This window comes from Centrocercus urophasianus, unplaced genomic scaffold, assembly GCF_019232065.1.
Source record: "Centrocercus urophasianus isolate 14NV4802_14NV808 unplaced genomic scaffold, USGS_Curo_1.0 seq_34, whole genome shotgun sequence".
NCBI classification, from domain to species: Eukaryota; Metazoa; Chordata; class Aves; order Galliformes; family Phasianidae; genus Centrocercus; species Centrocercus urophasianus.
The window spans coordinates 6,619,223-6,637,548 of NW_024884911.1; the positions used below are offsets into that span (position 1 = coordinate 6,619,223).

General features: G+C 52.5%; 1 protein-coding gene across 6 annotated transcripts in view; it reads right to left on the reverse strand.

Annotated features, from left to right (window-relative positions):
* Nucleotides 1-14,112, reverse strand: part of KCNT1 (potassium sodium-activated channel subfamily T member 1) — a 55,476-nt gene extending 41,364 nt beyond the window's left edge. For 4 of the 6 annotated variants that reach the window (XM_042830545.1, XM_042830547.1, XM_042830546.1 and 1 more), the window contains exons 1-2: nt 12,089-12,156; nt 3,927-4,106 (exon numbers count right to left, since the gene is read on the reverse strand). In XM_042830545.1, the coding sequence (XP_042686479.1) occupies nt 3,927-4,021 (95 nt within the window). In that variant the 5' untranslated portion in view covers nt 4,022-4,106; nt 12,089-12,156. Of the gene's footprint in view, nt 1-3,926; nt 4,107-12,088; nt 12,157-14,084 lie in introns of those variants that run through there. The other 2 variants (XM_042830544.1, XM_042830548.1) reach the window with 2 other exon arrangements.
* Nucleotides 14,113-18,326: the final 4,214 nt, after the last annotated feature.

Here is an 18,326-nt window from a genome sequence, read left to right on the forward strand (position 1 = left end):
AGTGACAAATTTAAGAGACAAAGAACAGATGTCAGTTAACAGACAAAGAAACTTCCAACATCAATCTAACTGGTAAGCAGAAACAACACCCTAGTTATTACAACCCTCTCTTTTCCTGGTCATGCAATGCGTGTTGCTGAGTTCCTCTGCATGAGCAGTTTCTCCAAGCAGTGTCACACAACAAATGAGTCTTTGCTGATAATTAGCTTCAGAAAACGCACTTAATCAAAGTAATGTCCATTAATTCTTGCTGCTGTAAATAGGACTGTGGCTTGAGACGGTGAATTTCTGGACAGTATTCAGACCATTTAAATTAGGCACCAAATAAGTTCCTAATGGTGCTGCATCTCCATTAAACTGGAGATGCAGTTTAATTTTATTTATGGGCTTTTTTTATGCACATCCCAACCCAGTTGTCAGCACTGCCAAGAAAACAGAAAGCAGGAGATCAAAAAACGCCGCAGTCAGGACTGCGACGATCAAAGGGATGTCACAGTTTGGAGTATAAAACAATATTTATCAGTTCGGCAGATGTGCTTTTTCAGCTGCCTTTAATCACAAAGACCACAAAGTCTCACTTAAAGAACAGAAGCCCTCCTTGCAGAAGAAGCCCAAACTCGTGGCACCAATGGGGTGCACCATTCAGCTGCTTCTCCTTTCCAGTAACACCCCTTCGCTGTGCTCCTACACTCAATTACCAAAGCACAAAGGATTTCCATAACTGGAGGAGTCATGTGCCAAGTATGCGACAGGGCAGCCTGGGAAAGCAGTGTTTGTTCCCCCAGTGCTGCACTTTCTTTTTGATGCAGGCTCAACACCATAAATACATCCGCGACAGTCAAACACCAGTGAGATAAGAAATGCAATTGTGCCATAACAGAACCAATCTCTTTGTCTTTGACACTGATGGAACCTTCTAAAACAAGGGAAAGAAACTCCTAAACCAGATAGGACTTACAACAGCAACACAACTTCTAGGTTCCCAAAGAGAAACGTCCCCAAAGAAGTCACCTTGCAGCCCCCATGAGTCAGATATCTGCCTCCAGTCAGCATTCTGTGTCCTCTGGAGATTCAGAACTGAATGACAGTTGATCCCATTCCTGTAATTTAAATGACCTCCCCAGCAAAAATGCCAAGCACAGCATTTAAATACAGCTGCACTACATGTAAATACAGCTAAGCCCAAACTCTTCCAGATGCCTCGAGGCAGTGAGTTCCAAAGATGAATAAGACGACGTTGGAAGGAATATTTCCATTTGTCAGTTCAAGATTTGCTTGTCATTAGGCTTTTCACTCTCTGTTGCACAAATCCATTTTCCTCCCCCATTTTTCTTCCAGCCGGCCTTTCTGTATTTGCTTCCTGGCTGATTTATTAACATCCCACACACAACATTTTAAGTACTATTTTAATTTTCACATCATTCTACCTGCCAAAGAGTCAACCTTACTTAGTTAGATTGACTACCTTCACCTCTCACAACCTAAATACAGAAGTAAAATAGGAGCCGTGTGTTCCACTGCCTATTCACAGATCAGTTTTTCCAGTTCTCTGGGTTATCTGGACGTGAGCTCTCCTCCTGCCACACCACAGATCTCTAATTACCCACTTATTCCAGCAAGCTCTTATCAGCTCAAGCTCCAGCATTACCTCATTCTTTTACCTCAGCCTGGGACTGGTGTCTTCTCAGCATCCTCTCTGATGAGAATGGATTAATAAATCTCTAACAGAAGTGGTTCTAATTCCTCAGAAGCATCCCATCCTTTCAACCTTCTGCTGACCCCAGAAACCTCATCCCTTTCATCACCATGCTGCTATTCAAGGGGCTATTTTTCAAAGGCAGATATTTGAGAGTCCAATGATTTTAGCATTGCCTTTATAAAGAAATGAGATAGTGCTGTGGGTGTTCTCCTTCAGTGTTGCATCTGTAAGTCCAAAGGGTTCTATTCCAGTCACAATTCCCCATACTGCTCATGCAGGGAATTTTTCCTCAGCAGTGAGCCACCACATTCTTCTCAGCACTATAACAGAGCACTTCAAAGCACAGCTCTAAGCTGCTTAGTATTTATAAGCACAGCACAGGAAAAAAGCCATCTGCTTTTCTTCTGCTAGCCTAAATCAGCTGCTTATTCAGCTCATTTGGAGCAGCCTAATTTACAAGTCACAACTACTGTGGAGTTTGCCTCGTCAGTAAGTATCCAGAGCCATTAAGGGCTTGGTCTGAAACAGGGCCCACAGTAACATGGCCAGGAGCCCAGTGGCAACGCTCACAGCAGGGCCAAGCAGGCTACGTGTCAACAGCAGAGGTGCACTCACAGATCTGCATTCCCAAACATGATGGGAAGTTGTCCCTATTTTCCAAACACAAGGAGAAGCCAGAACAGCTAAAATAACAGCCCAGAAAGCCAGAGAAAGATATCTTAAGAAGGAACGCTAATGAAATTGCCAAAACAAAGCACCACAAAGTATCACCACACAAAAAATAAAAAAAATCAGGAGACTGTGAATCAGAAACACACAAATCCAGATGAAAATGAAGATTAGGAGTTATGCCAATGAAATGCAGAAAAAAACAAAACACAATCTGCCATTGTAATCTTCTGCATTTCAGTTTCATTTAAATTACTAAATACTAAAGCTATCAAATATCTGAAATTAAAACTTATCCAAATGAGCCATATTGTAACCATTCTGAAATCCAGATATTTTCTACAGCAGAAATTTCCATTCAACTTCTAATTTGGAGCCAGAAATCCACATCAGTGTTTAAATGCCTGATTAGGAAATCTAGGCTTTTAAAATCTGAGGATCCCAGACTCATGTTTGAGGGAAAAAGAAAATCAATTCTTATGCAGCCATTAAGGACAAGAATTCTGATTTAAGATATTTATAAATCTCACATTCTCAAACCCAAATTCACATGTTTTGTCTGACACCTGTACACACACAAAAAGAGGAAACCACTTTTCAACACAGATGCAAGAAACTATTGTGACAGTTTTACCAAACGTGCATACCAAAAGCTAACTCAGCAGCAATAGAAAGTTTTTTTTTTTCAATGAGAGCTACAGCTCTCCTTGTTTACATCATGCATTGGCACAAAATGATGACAATATTACTGGCTCTCCACAAGTACTGTAGCTCCTTTTTGCTACAAACGGACTAGAAGCCACAATTGTTCTTGTTGTCTTTGTTTAACTGCTCCCCTTACAGAATTCACTTGCAACTCAAGACATTTCTTCCTTTGCTTTAGCTCAATCAACTTAATAACAAATCCTTGCCAGCCAAGGAAAGGGAGAGTTGTGCCACAGCCACAGCAGATCTTTAATCACTCGGCTAGCATCAGCATTCTATGCTGCAAAGACATCTTCTGAGAACAGGCTGGCTGAGCCCTACTTCTGAAATAAAGGTAGGCACTCACGTCACATTCTGACCATGGCTTACCAGGGAAATACACCGGCCCCTCACCTCACCATCTCTACCCCTCTCATCTCGCAGAAAGCACTCTCTTTTCACCCATCGCCACCCCTTAGTGGTACTCCCACAAAACCCCGCATCTGCCGGCCTGCTGTACCCACAACTGCCAATGCCCAGCAGCACCAGCAAGCCCCCCGGCTCCCCGCACACAGCACGCCCGCACGTGGCAGCCCTGGTTGGCCCGGTGCGACCAGGCCGTCAGCACCGCGGAGAGCTCCGCGCCCCGAGGCGTTCAGCACCGCGGAGAGCTCCAGCCGCCCGCTCCGCGCCCCCCGCCCAGCTGCGCACCCCCAGGGCCGGGCTCTGTGCGCCCCCTCCCCTGGGGTACGTTTGGCCCCGGCCCGGGTTACCTTTATCCCCAGGTACGTGCTTTCCCACCCCGCCCGGTGCGTGATTGCGTGCGTGCTCTCCCTTTCGTCCCGCTCCCGTGCCCCTCGCGCTGCCCCCCAACCTGTCGTCGCTCTGGAAGGTCTGATCTCCCAGCAGTAAGTCACGGAAGCGGTATCGGGGAGGCAAGGGCAGCACCTCGGACTCCAGCTCCGTCATCTTCAGGGAGGCGATGTCCAGAATGACCCCGCTCTTGCGGCTCCCCTCGCCGTCCCCGCCGCCGCAGCCGCCGGGCGACGAGAGCCTGAGAGAGAGAGGGGGCAGCGGCAATGAGAGGGGTGCTGTGCCCTGCCCTGCCCACCCCCTCAGCCCGCCCCCGACCCGGCACCTCCTCCGGGGCCGGCCCCGCTCAGCCCCGAACCGCGGCCCCGCGCCGAGAGCAGCTCGCCGCCCGGCTGCTGCAATTACATTGCGGGACAGGCGGCCGGGCCCCCCCGGCAGAGCGGTCCTCCCGGGGGCATGGGTGGCGCGGGGCGCCCCGGGGCTCTGCCGTCCTCAGGCGGGCGGGCGGAGCGCAGCGAAGGGCACAGCTCGCTGCACAGGGCAGCGCTGAACACAGGACATTCGCTCCTCGGCACAGAAACAACGGAGAGCAAGGGGAGCCAATGGAAAACCCTAGTCGTCAGGAGGAAATAAAACCGCTCGTAGGGAAGAGCTACAGCTGACAAGCAAAGCCAGATCCATCCCTCCTCCCCCTCCACTCCCCCCACAAAGAAAAGTACGGGTGGTGGAGAGGCAGGGAGACGGATCCACAACACTACTGGAGGCAGAGGCACTGCCTCCTCACCAGGCTGCTGGCACTTAAATCATCTGGACAGTCCCATATTAAATGAGAAACCGTGAATGCTGATGAGTCAGTTACCCATCCAGCCACCAAGCGTCACGGCCGGGCGGATTTATCATCCATCCTTTGGTTGTTGATGCCTCTGATCGAAGGTGCAGGAGATCACAATGCCTGGGAGAGATCCAAAGTGATGGTTCAAACACAGAGGGCAGTGTGTGGTCATCTACACTCAGTCTGCCTGGCCACGCAGAAAGGAGATGGAACTCAGCCGACTCTCAAGCCATCAATTGCTGAGAGCTTGTCTTCGCTCTCCAAACCACATTTGTCAACAAGAACATAGCTAATATACTGCTCCCCATGTCAGCTAGAGCTGCTAATTACAGCTGATGAGAGTTATGCTGATTTCACAAGGCAACAAATCAAGGCAGTGCTGTAAAGCCAGCATACGAGGCACACAAGGCAAAAATCACTGGTCCTGATCCTTTGGGTCCTGGCTTCAATTTCAAATTAATCTGTGCCACGAGAATAACTCCAACTTCATATGCCCTTTGTGTAAAGTGGGACAGAGAGGGAGAACATAAAAGAGGAAATGTGGCACCTCTGCAGCACGCTGATCGTTTGCCCCTCACTTGTAAGCTTGAAGTGTGAGGCAGACAAATAGCTGAAAGGGTCCAGCTGCTGCCCAGGGCATTTCCCAGGGTCTCACCCAAAGCCTCTCCAAGACCCACCTCCACATCTCTTGTATGTGGTGTACAAGCTATGCACAGAAGGAAGAAAGAAGGAAAAGCTTCCAGTAGTTTAACACTAAACGAGCAAAAAGCAGACAGTTAACTTTCTGCTGCAGGCTCAGAGATGTGATCACAGGCTCCTTGGATTCTCTTCTCCCTTTAACAACTGGAAGCCCTGTACATAAATTCCCAGCTGAACAGGTTCCAGTGCCCCAATGAGCTGCAGTTGGTGAGTTTCTGGAAGAGCAACCAGCATGCAAAATTTCTGCTGAACACAACCCCAGAAGGCAGCACAGCTTTCCCAACGCTTCAGATCATTTTCACTGATGTTTTTTTGCCACTTAATTCTGTACCCCCAGAGCTTTCCAAGCCCTTTTAGCTACCATATGCACACTGCAGCCAAGGCCCAGTGCTGAGTAACGCATCTGTGCAGGGCCTCAGGATTCAGAGAGATTATTCTAAGAAAAATTGATCCAAAATTTGGTCTTACAGAGAAATCGGGACAAACTGCTGCCAACTCAAGAACTCCCTCTGCCAATATCCTTTATTAGTGCTAAGAAAACTCCATAAGACCCAGTGGTATCACAAATCCCAGAAGCATCGTTGCTGCTCCGTATTTGCATCCGAGTTTTCCTCTCATCCACAGCCACAGCTACATTTTGAACACATTCTTTCTTAGTCTCACATATGAAAATCATTCAGAATTTTTAAAATTTGGCACATCTATTTCTTCTGGCTTCAGATGAAGGCTGAGCAAGACAAATGTTGTGTGCACCTGTTGGATGAAGATGCCTTTCTCACACAGTGACTGTAAGACACGTCGCACATCCGCACCTCAAGAAGAAGTGCTATCTGCACTGCACTCATTTCCTCACATCGGCACAGAGATCCATCCCCCCTGCCCAGACACAGGGATTCTGAGCTACAGAAGTGCCACAGCAACACAGACTGTTCTTTCAAGCAGTAGTGGTACAAAATTAAAAATTCATGAACAAGATTTCTTATTGCATAGTCTTCAAATACTACCAGAAAAAAAAAAAAAGAATCCCAACGTGGCTTACAGCTAAATACAGGACAGCAGCTTTATTTTTATCTTGCCATCCTTCCCTTCCTCCAGAGCCATCTACAACTACAGACACACAGAAAGCTCAGCACTGCTGTGCTCCATCTCTGTTGCCAGTCTCTCTCCCCCCCCCTTTGGCCGCTCACCACAGCAATCAGCACCATAGGGGACACCCAGCTGCTGGGAACACAGAGACTGGGATCGCACAGTGTGACCTACACAAGACCTCCCCCCTGATCCCCCTATCATTCACCTGTAGCCCAGCACGATCACAGCACTGCTCCAGCAAACACAACCGCCCACAGCAGCACGCTCCACCAGGAGTCTCCGCGCTGCCAGCTGTGGTTTTCCTCCATCAGTGCTGTATGCACGGGCTGCTCGCCGTCCCCTTCATCCCTTGCTGCGTTCCCAGGAAAGCTCTTCTGCCAGCAGCACGCTCCCCAGGGATTGAAAGCATATGCAGAAGAGCAGCGAGAGCCCCACAGCTGCCCAACAAACTGCTGGGATGCACAGGCACCAGGGGAAGCTCAGCCTCAGAGAGCACCTCAGGGCCGGCAGCTGATCACAGTGCGTTTTAGGATTTTCTTGCTGCTTTTGACTCAGCAAGATGTCAACAACGAGGGAGAACACAACTCAGGTTCCTCTCATGCTCCCATGCATGCTATGCAAGACAGAAACTACAGAGCAGCTTCCTGTATTGGACCATGAACAACCAGCAAACAGCCCAGGGCTGTAGGCAGATCCCACAGCCCCGCATGCTGCCCATCCCACAGCGCCCATGTCCTACAGGGACCACCATCAGGAGCTCCAATCTCCCAGCAACACCTCTACCTCAGAGCAACCATCCTCGGCCCTGCAGCCAAAGACTTTCACATGGGAACCCACTGGGCCTCAATTCTCCCTTTAGAAGGGGCCCATCCCCACCTCCCCCCACTCCCTTCAAGAAGAGTGAGATCCCACAGCTGCCATGGGGGTCACCAAGCTGCCAGCTTGGAGCTCTTGTGAAGGTGAGCTCAGCTGCTGCCAATGAACGCAGCCACACAGGAAATTCTGACCTTTCACTTTCCATATTTAATAAAATACATATAACCATCATTTATTTGCTTCTCCTCCTACACCTTTCACAGTTACTGGGTTACAGTTGTCATACCCCCTCTCTTTTTTCCTTCCATCTGAGTGACATCGCTGTGGGGTCTCTGCATGGCCTGAATGCACCAGGAGTGCGTGGGCAACATCTCTGAGCCAGGAGCCTTTTGCCAGGGAAGGGAACAGGCAGCAGCTTGGCAGGGCTTCCCCCCCCCTACATTCAACATCTCAAACGTCGCCTCTAAGTGCGGGGCTCTGAACCAAGCCGTAAGTCACTGCAGTGAGAATGGTGCCAACCTTACAAGTAATCAATGAGAAACAAAAATGCTGCAGGATGCATGAGCACAGCCTGCCCTCTCCCTTGTGCTAAAACATTCAAAATCAGCAGTTATTGGGGGCAGTCCCACAGACCAGCAGTGATGAACTAACAAGTTTGTGCGTGAGGTGCTCAATCGCCCTGATTAAGCTCTTGCATCCACATTTGCATCTCACAAATCCCCGTCAATTGCCCAGAACATCCATGTAGAACTGCTCAGACCTCTGACAAATCCCTCTATTGCTTCGCTTTCGGCATGCGGAGGCAATTTAGCTCCACAGGCCTTGCAGAAAATTTAGCTTTTTGTGTACTGCACTTTGCAAACTAACAGGAAGCGTGAGTCAGTGCACAACTCCATCAGCATCCTCCCTGCTGGCAATGCTATTTTCTAGAAGACAAAAGTATAAATTGTACCTTCCAGGTCCAGAGTCATTTTTCCTATTAGACAACCCCATATTAGCAATTCAGAGCCACATACCCCATTCCCTTCTGCTCTGATGCATGCACACAGTGTGCGCAGGACAAAGCTCCCTGAAGCCCAAACCCACTATGAAGGCTTTTCATTCCTTTTTTTTCCCAGAGAGCAAGAGCTCCCAGCAAAGATGCACATAAACAGTTCAGGCTGATGCCCATCCGCCCCCCCCCCTCAAGAGGCTGCAAATCCTTAAACAATTTTGGGGGGGAGGATCTGATCCTGCACCACCCAGCTCTGCTGCTGGCAGTTGAGCCGTGCTCCCTCCTTCCTGGCTGCCACACCACCGAAGCGAGACCGAGGAATGGATGCATCTCTCATCTCCTGTTGTGCATCCAGCAGTGATGGATCCCAGGAGCCCTCCTGACCACTCTGCTCCCGTTCCCTTCACTGCCACAGGGCAGCACGCACTGTGCTGGAGAGGGGATGAACAGGACACACCTGCACAGCAAGTCTTGGTGTTTTGCTTCTGGCACTGCACATCCCATCCTTCAGCCGTGACAGAGTGGGACACCCAACTGCCCAGAGGAGGCAGAAGGAAGCAGGTGGGCAGGTGAAGAACAGGGGGAGGCAGGTGCCAAGGGCTCAGAGCCCATCCTTCAGCTAAGATGCCTTGCAGACCTGCTACAACTCAAAACCATCTCCTGACTGCTGGCCTCTGGCAAAGAGCTCTTTGAGACGTCCTCGTCTTTGCTTGGCAATATTAAGCAATGCCGATAGCAAAACCAAAAGCAGTGTTTGCAGTGCCTGGTGTAGGGAACAAGGCTCCTGCTCCCTGGCCCTGCAGCTTCAAGGCACCCCTAAACTCTGGGGATTTTTGTTTTTTTGTGAGCACCACACATGGCACCCACAGGTCCCTGCTGGGCCGGGCACGGGGCACTACTGGGCAAAGTCAGAAACAAGAGAACAGAGAGGAATTGCAAAGAGGGGATGAGGAGAGGAGCAGCACCCAGGGCAGAGAAGGGATCTGGGAGCAGACAGCCAAAACGCTGCTGAGTCCCCCCAGAGCAGCACCCCACAGCAAAGCCAACGGCAGCCAAACCTGGCAGAGCACAGCCAGGCAACGAGGCACAGCGGTTCATTTGCAGCCAGTTTGGTTCGTTGTACAAATATGCAAATAGAATGCAAATGAGCTGGGTGTTCGCTCCCAGGGCAGCACATGGCCCCATTTCCCTACGGCCCCCGCAGAGCCCAGGACCCCTTCCAACACCTTCCTGTGCTCCAGGGGCCGAATCTATCTAAAGATGAAGGGAGAACAGGCGGAGCCCAGACCCAGTGCTGCCATTCAGCCCGACCCTCCCTGCTGGGAACGGCTCCTGAGGGGGGAATTATCCGAAATGCAGCCATTTTGAGGGCCGAGGCCACTGACCCTGCTGGGAAACCACTGACCCAGCAATCCCTGGAGCTATTTATGGATTAATTATACCATTAAGCAGCATCTTCCCCATGTGAGCTCCGAGCTGGGGATCCCCGAGTTTGGCTCTTCCCAGCAAGGACGTGGCCTTTTGTCCTCAGCACTTTGCAAGGTGCCCTGGAAGCCCGCGCAAGTTCCCCTAAAAGCAGAATCCTCCCCAAAACTCAAGAGGTCCAGTAACAAGGATGGGCACTGCAGGAAGGAAGGAGCTGCTGTGCCACAAGGCCGCACTGGTCCCGCTGGGATTTCTGAGCTGAGAAACCACCAGAACCACAATTCCCATCAGCCGAGGGTTCCTCTGGGGTCCCCAGCACAGCATCCCCCACCCAGCCGTTGTGTTGCTCCACCAAACTCAATGATGCCCAACACTTTGCAGACTCACAACACAAATTAAAAAGTGCGTAAAATCAGGGCACTGCTAATTCTTGATAACTATCTGCTGGGTAAAATTCTCCCCCCTGCACAGCCCCAACCTGCTACAAGCATCAGGAACAAAAAGGGAGAAGAAACTTCTCGGAGCTCCAGACCCCTGCAGCACGATCTCTTCTATTAGAGCAGAAAATAATAGGGAGGCGTGGGAGGAGGAAGAGTCTTTTCACAGTCGGGATACAAAGACTGCAGAAATGAGCCCCATGAGGCGGGCTGTCAGCCCACCTGCCAGACACAGCCGTGGGCTGAGGTGGGGGGAAGGCTGTTGGCAGCAGACAGGGAGCAAACAGAAGGGCAACGCAGAGGTAAACGTTGTTCCTGGGGCCCCAAAGGGCTCATCGCTGCTCTGAGTTCAGGAGCAGTGGTGACGACTCCAAATTACACAGCGTGGTCAGGCCAAAATGTGACTGTGAAAAGGTGATGGAGGATCCGTGTGATCTGATGATTAAATGCCAGGTGAAAATTAGCATCAGTAAATGTCGGCTAATACAGAAGGGAGAGAAAAAAAAAAAAAAATCACTGTCCTGCACAGGCAGAAGGGCTGCTTATTTAGCAGTCAGAAAAGAGACAAAGACACCGCAGATAACTGCACAGAGCCAGCAGCTGACTGCCAGTGGTGGTCAGAAAAACAAACAGAACATTGGGAGCGGCTGTGACACCACAGGGAAATACACAGCAGTTCTGGTTCCCCTCCCCAGAGGGCAGAGGGATGGCCGTGGGGATGAGAAGCACTTTGTACCAACAGAGACAAGATAGATCAATAGGAGACTTTAGCCCGGAATGAGAAGAGATGAAAGGGAGATGAGATGGAAAGATGTGACCACCCACCTGTGAGCGCTGAGCCCCCAGCCCCACATCTGCATGGGGGTGGTGCCTGGGGGAGGTACAGGCACTGCACTCAGCCTCATGCAGCCCTCTGCCTGCTTTTATTCAAGAGAAGAATGAATGAGAGATTCCACACGCCAGCGCAGTTTGGCGGGGATGCAAGAGAAACACAAAGAGGCTCCAAACTAAATGGAGTGCAGCACTTGGGAATTGTGAGCGAAGGTCGGGACGAGGTCACCAATGGAGGATGGGGAACGTCCAGAGAGAGGCTGCAAATATTTTTGCAAAGCAGAAAAAGCCTTGAGCAAGGGCGGCGTTCTGCCTTGGTGCCATACTGGTTCATACTGCATGTTGGGCTACAGCTTGATACATCTTCACTAGACAAAGAGGAGGGGAAGAAGGGGCTCCCAACTCCTCACGTACTCCAGTGAGGGGTGCCAGCACCAGGAACGTGCTGCAGTGAGGACACAGCACTCAGGGGTCCCTCACTGGGGAAGGCCATCCCAAGAACCCTTCCATATTCCCACATATGCCACAAGGTGCTCTCCCACAGCAGTTGTACAGCATCCCCTGGGTGCCCAGCCCAGAATGTCAAGCCTCATTCAGAGCCACTCGCTGCCCTTTCCTCATCAGCTGAGCAAAACAAGAGCAGAAATCCTTCTTATCTCTACTACATAAACATCAAGAATACGTGGTGTGTGGCCCTTGGCTCCCTGTTGCAATTCCTTGTGGAGCAGGAAGGCTGAGGTGCCCCACAGCTGTTGCAACCCACACCGGTGACTTCTGGAAAGGCAATAAATGCCTGAGCCCATCACCCAGCCCAGCAGAACTGTTGCTAACTAGCTGCAGAGCCCAGCTCACTGCGAGCTTCCATCCAAGAGGCATCTCCCCATTCATTTCTGGAAGTGGAAGAAGAGGCAGCTGTCGGCTCCAGGACTGCACTCCCACAGCACAGGGATGGGTCACAGGCAGACTCAATGCACGGAACCAGGAGCACGAGGTTCCCCCCAGCCCCACTGCCGGCCCTCCCCATGCTCACCCAGCCGCTCCCAGCCCCGCGCTGGGACAGGCAGACTCTGCCATCCCTGGAAGAGGCTTTAAAAACCGACCTGAGAAAAGCCACATCCGTCAAAGACAAAGACGCGATGTTCCTGAGCTCCTCCTGCAGGTGTCACGGTGCACACCATCCCATTTCACCTCTTCCTTCTCAAATAACCCACGGGAGGCAGCGGGTGGCGCAGCCGCATCCCCTGCGCACCGCTCCTCTCCCTCCGGCTCCCGACTCGCACAGGGTGTGTTTGTGTGAGCCCTTCCACATGGCCCCCATCCATCACTGCTCCGCACCCGTGCCCTTACATGGGCAAGGCAGGGGGAGCGCAGCTCTGGCCCGGAGGAAATCCTCTATTCCCTAAATGACAGCTCCCTGTGTAAACATTTATCCAGATTTCCCATGATGTAGGGAAGCAAAATTTAGGTTCTTTGTACCCTCTGAGTATTTGCTCTCCAAACATACTTCTAAGTGCTTTTGCTGTTAACCCTTTTCTTCCTGACTGCGAGGAGCTTTGGGGATACTCACCCACTTATAAAGGATGGGGGGAAAGCACAAAGACATCTACACATACAGATGGTGGTGACAGAGAAGATGGAAACTGTTTTGAACCATCCCTAGATTTGAAGAGTGAAGGGACAACAGAAACATCACTTATCTCAGAGGGGCCAGCATTGCTGCCAAAGACCTCTGAACACAAACCTTCAGTGCCTTCTGCACACAGCAGAGCTGCAGCTGCACCAGGTCGGAGCCAGGGGCCAGAGCAGCCCTGCAGGCACTGTGCTGGTGCTGGGCAGGCACACAGAGATAGAATGTGACGGCACTGCGGCCTCCACAGAGCTGGAGGGGGTTACAAACACACTGAGCTGTGTAATCATAATTAAAACCCAGGCTCTTCTCTACATATTGGAAAAGACAGAGGAGAAGACCTTTGGACGAGTGTTGTCGCGTGTTACATGAGGATAAATTACACTGGGCAGTACTGTAGAATAAATAAAAAGGAGCAATAGCTGCAGTCTCAGCTTGTCATTTTCCTGTGTTGTTACAGCCCCAGTCCCCCACCAGCTGCATCCCCAGCTCAAACCTGCTCACACACACAGCTGTACTCCATAACCTCATCAAGGACAGGGTCTGAAACACACCACACACAGGTGTGCAATGAGCAAAGTGGTTCCAGGGGTGCTCTAGAGCTTCACCACCACCCTGGAATACCCACAAAGCCTAGACAGGGGGACAGACAGGCGTACAGGCAGACAGACAGCATATGCACACAGGGGTGATGCTGTCCCAGTCCCTGAGGCACTGCAGTCCCTCCTTTGCATGGGACATTGTGCCTCTGGCAGAGGACAGCAGGAGGTGGTGACAGGAGTTCCAACCACAGGAACCAATGTTCAACAACTGCATGTTACCCGGCCAGCAGCAATGCTTTGAAAGTGATAGAGTTCATCGGCTACACTGCTGCTCGTCTTCCTGTCTAGTCTCTTAGGAACAAGAGATGGTGTCCCTAAATCACAGTGAGATGTCGACATAAAAACAACACCGCAGTCATCCAACTCTGGGCACAAACCCGAGTCCTTATCGACCAACAGCAAACTGATGCACCCACTTCATTTGTTCTGTTAATACCTGACGAACACGAAAGCCAATGATCGCGTTACAGAGCTGCCAGGAAAAGCCGGGGCTCTCCAGCAGCAACGCATCCTCCGTTAGATGGGCACTGGGCACGCAAAGATGGCATCGTCTGCTGTGACCCCACGGAGCAGCTCTGCCCGCAGCCCCAACCATCGTAACTTCGGCACAGAACCCACCCAACACATAGCCCAGGCTGGGACGTGCCACGCTCGGCAGCGTTTGAGCTTCTCCCGAGTGTGCATTGCGTGGTCCTCGGGATTCACGACTGCTTCTGAGCTCGGGGACCGAATTTCTCGCAGAAACTTCGTGCCGCGGGCAGGGACGAGGTCTCTCGGTACACCAGGGGTCCCGATACGGCCGCCTCGGTTCTTCCCTTCCCTTCCCCTCCGGATGTGCCCGGTGCCCCCCCGACCCCTTAGCCGTACCTGTGGGCGCTGCCATCGTCGTAGACGAAGGTGCGGTTGGTGTAACACTCGGCGCAGACGGCGGCCCCGCCGCCCGCCCTGCCCTCGGCCGGCGCCGCGGGTTTGTAGATCCCCTGCAGGCTCCGCTCCTCGCCCGAGAACGGCATCAGCGCAGCGGCGCGGGCGCCCGGAGGGGCGAAGCGGAGCAGAGCATCGGCGCCCCGCGCTGCCGGAGCCTCCGGCCGGGCGCTGCCCCCGGCGGGCGCGGGCGGCGGCGCGCTCCCGGTACCGGTGCCGCTCCCGGTGGCGGCCGCCCATCACGGCGCGCCCCGCAGCAGCCCGCGGGTCGGCCGGGCGCTCCGCATGCTGGGAGAGACGGCGGTAGCAACAGGTGCCGGGAAGTTGGGAGGCGGAACGGGGGCGGGAGCGGTGTGCCCTCAACGCACACCGACACGGCTCGGCTCGGCTCGGCTCCCGCCGTGCTGCCGCCCGGGGGATGCTGTGGCACGGCACGGCACGGCACGGCACGGCATGGCACGGCACGGCACGGTGGGGGTGCCGCCACGGCGCTGCTCCCTCTGCCGGTGCCCGCTGCGGTCCCGGCACGGCACGGCACGGCCGCTGCCCCGCGCTGCCACCTGCCGGCCGCCCCGTCGCCTCCCCCGGTGCGAGGGATGGCTTTCTGTTTGTTTTATTTTGGATAGGGTCGCGTCAATATTTGTGCCGGGCGCCGGGCCCAGGCCTTGCTGCGCGGCCGGTACTGATCTCCCGGGGGGGCACCGCTGCCTTAACGCGGCCCCGCCCGGGCTGGGAGCGGCCGCTGCCCCCTGGAAACGGGTGACGGAGCGGCCCCGGAGCGCGATGCCCCGCGCGGTGCCACCGCGGTGCCGCAGCTCCGCTCCCTCCCCAAACGCTCTCCGGGTTTACGCCGCTTCCCATGAGCAGACTTTGTGTTTCTCTCGCAGCATCCCTTCCTCCTCCTCCCTCTCCATATGGGCTCTCCTACACTCGGAGTCGTTTGAGAGAAAAGCGATCCGTGCCGCCTGTGCCATCCATCCATGTGACGCTTCCTGACCCAACGTGCTTTTAAGAAGGAGAAGTTATTCTTCATTCACTAATTGCCTCCCATTAGCGGGTGCAAAATGTTAATGCGCAGCTCTGCGAGGAGAGGGGGCGGCGGCGCGGTGACACGCGGGGTGAGCACAGTCTGGGGGAGGAATTACTTAAAATTACGATGGGGATGGGTAGGAAAAAGATGTGAAAAATGGAAGAGAAAGAGCCAGAAGGGGAAAGAATCCTCGTGCACAGGGACCTGAGCCGGGAGCGTGTGGCTGCACTGCACAGATAGGGTTAAATAGAGCCAATAGGACCGTGTGAGCACTCATTGCCTTCAGCCTGAAGGTTGCCCCACGCCGTGTGTACACCTCAATGACAGCTGGCACGACGTCCCACACAGTGTCTGTGCCAAAGCGGTGCCGGCTGCTCCTCCCCATGCTCCCTGCCCCTTCCCAGCCCACAGCAGGGCTTCCATCCTGCATTTTCTCCCCATGAGAGCAGAGTGCCTCTCAATCAGCGCCGGCACTGCCCAGAGATGCTGCCCTTCCCCTCCTCCAGTGCTTTGCTAGGAATGTTCACTTCTCTTCGGAAAGCCATTCCAGCTCCAGCCAGCAATGCCCCGTGCATCTTTCCCAGCAGCTGCAGTTTAATGCAACCTTGAGTCATCGTGGGGCCTGTGCAGCCTCACTGTGGGAGCACAGGGGGCACAGCCCAGGGTGGGGGGCAGCTCCGGATCTTTGTGTCTGGAGGAGCAATAAATACATCTGTGGGAGGCGATGGTGTGGATGAGTCAGAGGCAGAGAGTCATATGGGGAGGAACAAAAGAGCAAAGTCCAGCACATCTCCATGCTCTGGAGCCAAGCAAGGACCGTGGCTGTGCCTGAGCTCAACGTTTTGCAACCATTAATGCTCTCTCCATTCAGCTGATATTTAGCTCTGCGTTTCTGATGCTGAACATAATGCTGAGAGAACACACAGAGGGTTTGAGCTGTCTGTATCGAGAAACACAGCGGGAGATGGTTGTCAAAGCTGTCATTGAACTCAAGAAGCAATAATCAAACACACACATAGAGAAAGATAGAGCTCTGTAATTCCAAGCCTGATGTATGCAAAGAAAGAATGAATGCCGGGAGCTTGGCTACAGAACATATTTTCAGTGTAGTCAAATGAGTCAAGTGAGCCATGAAAGAGGAAAAAGATGCCCTTCCTGGGATGCAGAGGGGCTGAGCTATTTGTCAGCACTCCGCTTTGCTGGCTTGTTTGTAAGTTCTCCACCTTCATTTAACATCCTGAGGAACATTAAATATCAAAACCCAAATGAAATAAACGCTATTAAGCTCTGTGAAACCATCTCCCCCATCACCTCCCCAGCTTTGCGGAGAATTCAGGGTGAAGAACCGCTTGCAGGAGCTGAATCATAACTGTCAGCAAAAACATCTCTATTAGGTGACTAAGACCAAAACTGTTGTCTTCCTCTATTTATCACCATCGATGCTGTTATTAAGATCCAGAGGAGCCCCTCTGCAGTCCCTGGTGCTCTCTGCACATAGGGAGGTGCCCAGACCTGAGCTCAGCCCCTCAAGGACGTGGAATTCCCTTTTCCAGAGGCTATTGAACCTCGTGAGGAGTGAGGTTTCTCCTAACACAGATAAATCTCATCAGTTTAGCCATAAGGAGCAGCTTTGGTTGGAAAACAGAGATCTGCATATATTTCGGGTGCACACGTGGCTGTTTGAATCAAGCCCTGCCACCACAACGCTGAGCAGAAGGAAGGGCTCCAGCACTGCGGGCACCATGCTGCGTGTAATTGCAGCAGGCTGATGCACATGGGGGGCTTATTATTGTTTTAAAATCGCACAATTGGGAAAGCCAATATTTGTAATGGAAGAAGTTTCAAATACCAGTGTTTATTTGCTTATTAAATAGTTTAGCTGGAGACAGAGCATCTTCAAAGGAGGAATTTTTTTTTCCTCAGAATGGGTATCTGGGGCTGTAGAGCTGTATTATTATACATGAAAAATATTTCCTCATCAGCTTTTTATTCCGGAGAGCACACTCAAGTGACATTACCCTTGCAGACAGCTTGCCAAGCTCCACAGCACAGCTCCGTGAGGGCTGCAGGGACCCAACCCTGCTCCAGCCAAAGCTGCAGCCCAGTGGGCAGCCCAGAAGGGAGGCCTGGGTGATCCCATTGCTCACAGCAGGGCACTTCTCCTGCCACCATTACAACAGCTGCCCAAGGAGAAGGTGGGACTCTTTTCCCCCCATGGTTTCACGCTACTTTTTCGGGGTGTTGTGGGGACACTCTGGGTGCCACCACCACCACAGCACCAACATGTGCAGCCCTTTAGAAGTGCAAGTGATGGGTGGGCAGATAGCACAGCCCTGTGACACAACGGCATTTCACTGAAGTGTCCCCAGTGCAGCTGCACTCTGTCATTCCCCCAGGACCCCACAGACATCACACAAACCCCTCCTGAGCGTCAACAAAGAGCAGAAGGAAAGGCTAGAACCTGGCTTTATGTTTGCTGCAGCTGCAACACAATCGGCCTCGGGATCATCTTTCCTCCCCACAGCAGGAGAGGTGAAGCTGTGCGTGGGTATGGGGAGGTAACCCAACCCTGCAGCCCCAGATAGGCGCTGCCGCCCGAGGGGACGCTGCTCCGGGAGCTGCTGCCCACAGCCATGCAGGTGGGTGCCCAGGTGTGGGGTGTGGGCACAGCACGAGGCTTGAGGTGCATCCTACAGCTCAGAGCCAGCACTGGGTGGGGAGCAGCTGGGCCAGCAGCACAGCAGGAAGCAGGAGAGGTGGGGAGCAGCCCTGGGCTGAGGTGGGGCTTGGTCCTGAGTGATACAGTTCAATCCTATGCAGTAACGGCTCCCCTTTTCTCCTTACCCCTTATCCCATGGTTCTGTCAGATCAAGTACCAAGGCTAACCTCTGAGGATGCAAACTGACCTTACAGGACTTCATTAATATCTCATGCCTTCAGTTACAAGTTAAAACAGGCAGAAAGCCATTCAAATATTCAGTTATTCCTCAGCATATCCACAGATAGATGCACAGAGATGAGACATTTAATCTACAGCACATTAATGTCCACCTCAGCTTAAGCTGTCCCTGGTTTGTAGGAAGCAAAAAGCTGTAGACTTAATAGATGTACACAACTACAAGCCACAGTTCCATTTTGCCTGAATGTATCGTAAG